Genomic DNA, 4,973 nt, shown 5'->3' with positions numbered 1-4,973 from the left:
CAAAGCAACATCAACACTATATTTCTCTTGAAGCAAAACATGTTTTAACCACAGCCCTTGCTACAGTGTTTACAACATGCTTACCATAAAACAGGCAGAGCAAACAAATGGAAAAGTAGGTACGTTGCTAGGATCCACTTAAAAACTGCAATTGAGAAATGTCCTGTTTACTTGTAAAAACAGGTTGAAACGGTTTTTCCAGTAGTCGTTGTTGACAAGGACAGTCAGAAGCTCCAGTGGTTGACTTGCGCTCCAGCTCTAGCATGTTCAGAACGTCACTGTGTACATGTGTTTTTAGTATTGCTCCACAAAGCAGTACCGATTTAGTACTATTTGTGACAAGCTGATTTTAATTTGCTGCTGAAGAATTTACCAAAAAAACTGACATTCCTTATTAGGACATTTTCAATAGCCATTTTACTGCATATGGTCTACTATGGTTTGTGTTCAAAAGCAATGTAAAAAGGCGCAGTGCACTGCACAAACAGCTCATGAAATTCACTGAACTAGCAGGATTTATGATTGCACAAACAGGTGCACAGCAGCCCTGAACTTCAAGCCAGGACCGCACCCCCACTCCCCGTAGCCCTGGTGCTGCATGTCTCAGAGTGAAGGCTATTATTATCTCTATATTCACTGTATGAAAATGCCCATACTTACATTTGCTTTTTGGAATGCTGAATATGCATTGCAAGCTGTAGAAATCAAGTCTTCAGCTTCCAGTTCATTGATTTTGTTACAGGCCTAGAAACAAACACAAAGGGGGTCACTCTATAGTCAAAGACAAACAAATACGGTATTTAATAAAGCTACACAAAAAATATTTGTTGCTAAATATTGTTAAATATGCATCAGTTTATGGTCACTCTTGGTATAAAAATTATTGGGGAATCAAGGCTAACCATTCTAACAATTTGTGCTTTACCCATGTAACAAAACCCATTTAAATTGAGACTCTTGAAACCCCAGGAGTCAAACATTGACAACAACACTTCTTATTGAAGTGTTCAACAAAATCAGAAAGGATAGAGTCAAACCACACGCTTTTATTAAAGTGTACAACAAAATCACAAAAGGCTGAGTAAACCAGACCCCAGGTTACCAGGAAAGTCAGTTTTCTAATGTGTCCTCATGAGGATTAAGCGTGCTGGGTACCTGGGTGATGATGGAGCTCTCGTCCTGTGGCAGGGAGAGGATGTGCTTCCTCCTGTTCTGCAGAATGGCCAGTGCGATGAATACATGGAAGCGTGGGCATGGCTTCCTGGTCATCAGCACCTTCTCAGGAGACAGGCAGTCACACAAGGGACAGCATTTATTAAGAGCATTTCAAAGCATTTTAATTCAAAGTGTGTAAACTACTGAATATTGTTCTACATTAATGGAATGACCTACCAAAGAAATGTAAGATCTCAGACAGTGTACGACTGTAGTCAGACTTTGTGATGAGGGAATGCACATTTAGAATAATGAGAGTCTTTTTCACTTTTTGATTGTGCTCTTTGACCAAGGTGATGAATAATAATCAGTGCTTTACCTCCCAAAGTCGCAGGACTTCAGTGTTGTTCTTCATCTGCCGGATGAACAACAGAACGAACCAGTTGTACAGGAAGAATAAGTCACCTTTACAGTTTGCATCTGAAAACAGGGAAAAGAGATTCACTAACATCACAAATCAATAATAATAATAATAATAATAATAATAATAATAATAATAATAATAATAATAATAATAATCAGACATGAAGTGCCTATTGCGTGCTTGATTCTAACATTTAAAAGTAAATTATTACCAATAAAAGTGTTATTTGAACCCTTGCTGAAAGGGTAACTTACACAGAAAAGTATGAAATTTGGGATCCAAGAACATGATTAGCTTCTCCAATAACTTAATGCTCTTCATAACTCCTACGTCAATGATGGACGTGTAATCCTGAAAGGGAGAGGCAGAGGGTGACAATTATGCGTAACTATAATATTTCAGCCACAGTCATGATTAATTAGAAGACATAAATGAGAAGAAGGTGTCATGGTAGAAAGTCCTGACCCTCACTTTAACTTTTACACTTACAGTCTTCTGCAGCAAGGACCGCAGCGCCCAGAAGACATTGCATTCTGTCTTCATCACACTCTGCAGAACCATCCCCATCTCATGGAGGCCCTGCTGGTAACCTGACAAAGGCACAAGAGTGGTGGTGGTCAGTTTGTGAGTGTGGGGTTCACAGCTATCTGGAGTTTGAATGGATAGTCTCCGACTGCTTGCCTCACCTGCTACACGGTCATAGATATACGTGGCAATAAGAACTCTCTGGAGCTCAATCCTCTTCTTCTGACAAAGAGGCTTGCCAGGTCCCACAAAGGTGCGGATCACATCGGTGTCTATTAAACAAGGGGAAGTTAGAAAAGAGACACCCCCCAGCATTAACACCTACAAACAGACCCATCTTCCAAAACAACCCCTCCTCAGCATTAACATCTACCCACAGACCCATCTTCTAAAAGAGACCCCCCTCAGAATTAACACCTACACATAGGCCCATCTTCTAAAAGACACCCCCTCCCAGAATTAACACCTACACATAGACCCATCTTTTAAAAGAGACCCCCCCCCCAACATTAACACCTACACACAGACCCATATTCTAAAGGAGACTCCCCAGGTGCAGATCACATTGGTGTCTATTAAACAAGGGGAAGTTAGAAAAGAGACACCCCCCCCACCCCCCCCCCACCCACCCTTAACCCCTACACACAGACCCATCTTCTAAAATGACCCCCCCCCCCCCCCCCCCCCCCCTAGGGGGCGTAACATTGTAGATGTGTGTCTGGATAGAAGATTTTCCCCCCCCCAGTATAACTGACATCTACATACAGACCCATCTTCTTTGAGCCAGGTTGGTACTTACTGATGTTGTTCCTAGTTAAAACAACTTCTTTGTTTGTCATCACCTGTGGATTCTGGACCACGGTCTCATTCAGAGCTTTATAAAATTTCCTGGAAACACAAGAAATGACAAACAATTCAACTAGAAGTCTTTTTCTTTAACCAAAATAAAGACTTCAAGCTTGTCATTATTTATTTTTAAATTTTATTTTAGTATTTTAAGTAAGTTAAGCACCGCTGGGTGTATATTAGCTATGGATCACAATTTCAAAGATTCCGAGCACCTCTTCCAGTTAGAATATTCCTACATGCCTATTCCTTTCTAGTAATCTTCATTAGAGTAAAACCAATTGATACTATGGTATATCTCCTGATGTCAACCCCTCTAACAACATGGATACCAAACGATGATGTCACTGAACCTGTTTGCAATATGACCAGAACATCCTGATATTATGAATGCCTACTCCCTTTTTTACCCTATGGAGGCCCTCTGGCCAGACTCTTCGCTTCTGATGGCCTGACTATAAATAACTGAGAATTTATAAATAATAATAATAATAATAATAATAAGAAGAAGAAGAAGAAGAAGAAGAAGAAGAAGAAGAAGAAGAAGAAGAAGAAGAAGAAGAAGAATTCACGCATGCCCCTTCCCTCCCTCTTTACTCTCTTCTCATCCTGTACAAGCTCCTTGCCGCTTCCTCACTGTACCAGGGGTGAAAGTTCATCAGAAACTCCCAGCCTGCAGTCCTGACTGATGGATGGAGCCCCTAAATACAGAAACACAATGGCTTCACAACTCCAACACTCAATTGTATTGACCCACTTACTAACATTTCAACACAACATTCAAAATACAGTGAAAAGAGGTCCTCAGTAAATGTTTCAACACTGACCTTGGTGAAGATCTCATGCATGACAGTCCTTTGAGAATCCTGCAGCTCACCTTGCTCATTGAAGAAGCTGTTCCACTCACTAGGGCCTATAGGGGGCCACTTCTTCTGAGGGGGAGGCTGGTGCTGGAGCTACATAAAACAGTAATAGTCCTGCTATCACCCAAATTGACATGTATTTTTTGAACATACAACTGACATGGGATTGGAGAAAGAAGCGTGGAGTTGGAGTCTCCTGACAGGAGTAATGGTCAGGGCCCCTGGCATCACAGCAAAGACACACATGCTGTTGAACAGAATGTGATGCTTAGGAGGGAATCTGTAGCACCATGACGTCATAATGTAATCTGGAGATGTCAAAAAGCAGGAGCGCACAAAATCTGTCCTTAAAGTGTGCAGCCCTCCAAGGTATCATTAAATAATGAGCAGGTTAAGACTTGGAAGGAGGTTCCATTGGTTCAATAAGGCCATTTAATACAAAGGAGGAGCAAACACCAGGAGGGCCTCTGCACCTCAAGCACCAGAACTGTGTACCCCTGTCATAACGCCACGATCTTGCCACACAATGCAAATACTATCGGGATGACATTCCCTGGAATTCCCTGTTATATTCCCTAAATCTGTTGAGATATCTCTATACATATCTCTTTACATTCTCACCATGCTGAAATCTTCTGAGAACTGACACTGGCCAATAGGGGGTGCGTCAACACTGAAGTATTGAAAACACCATCTACCAAAGAACTGCATCAATTCAATTGAAAACTGAAGAAGAAAAGACTCAACTTCTGACTCTACAGAATCTACCTCCCAAGAGACTACTCTGGAACTCCACCCTTACCTGAGGAAGGTCTGGCACAGTCATCAGTGAACAAAGAAACATGTTCTGAAAAGTTAAAGGAAACACATCTTCACTCAAACTGGTCTGGGTTCAAACTGACCAGGCCAGTGCAAACAGGAGAGGCAGTCATGGCAGTCATTGTGAGGTCAGTGATGAGGTCAACAAACATCACACACACCTAATAAGGAATGTAACATTTAAAAAAATGTTAAGGATCATTATAAAAAGCTCCAGGTACCCAGCCAGTCAGGCCAGAGGGTATGAAAGTTAGAATAATGTTCTCAACTACAGAAAAGTTGGGACCAAGATGGCAAATACACCAAGTTATATCTTTTTAAGTCGATTATTGTCTGTCTTG

At 41.3% G+C, this 4,973-nt stretch overlaps 1 protein-coding gene across 1 annotated transcript; it reads right to left on the bottom strand.

Annotated features, from left to right (window-relative positions):
- Positions 1-1,110: 1,110 nt before the first annotated feature.
- LOC121317853 (TBC1 domain family member 21-like) lies at positions 1,111-4,639 on the bottom strand. Its single transcript, XM_041253952.1, has 9 exons — positions 4,616-4,639; positions 3,778-3,906; positions 3,593-3,651; positions 2,904-2,992; positions 2,266-2,376; positions 2,069-2,169; positions 1,834-1,930; positions 1,535-1,635; positions 1,111-1,275 (listed from the first exon to the last, which is right to left on the bottom strand). Exons 1-9 carry the CDS (start codon positions 4,637-4,639, stop codon positions 1,111-1,113), a joined length of 876 nt encoding a protein of 291 aa, XP_041109886.1.
- Between the last annotated feature and the right edge of the window lie 334 nt (positions 4,640-4,973).

Source organism: Polyodon spathula, chromosome 7 (genome assembly GCF_017654505.1).
Source record: "Polyodon spathula isolate WHYD16114869_AA chromosome 7, ASM1765450v1, whole genome shotgun sequence".
Taxonomy (NCBI): Eukaryota; Metazoa; Chordata; class Actinopteri; order Acipenseriformes; family Polyodontidae; genus Polyodon; species Polyodon spathula.
This window is presented reverse-complemented; position numbering and strand designations above follow the sequence as displayed.

Bases quoted from the DNA above. Each gene is read 5' to 3' on its own strand.
- LOC121317853 (XM_041253952.1), bottom strand. From the start codon at position 4,639: ATGACTGTGCCAGACCTTCCTCAG. The intron at 2,377-2,903 runs GTAAGTACCAAC...CTTGTTTAATAG, and splicing joins TTTAACTAGGAACAACATCA to ACACCGATGTGATCCGCACC. The intron at 1,931-2,068 runs GTAAGTGTAAAA...TCTCCCTTTCAG, and splicing joins GGTCCTTGCTGCAGAAGACT to GATTACACGTCCATCATTGA.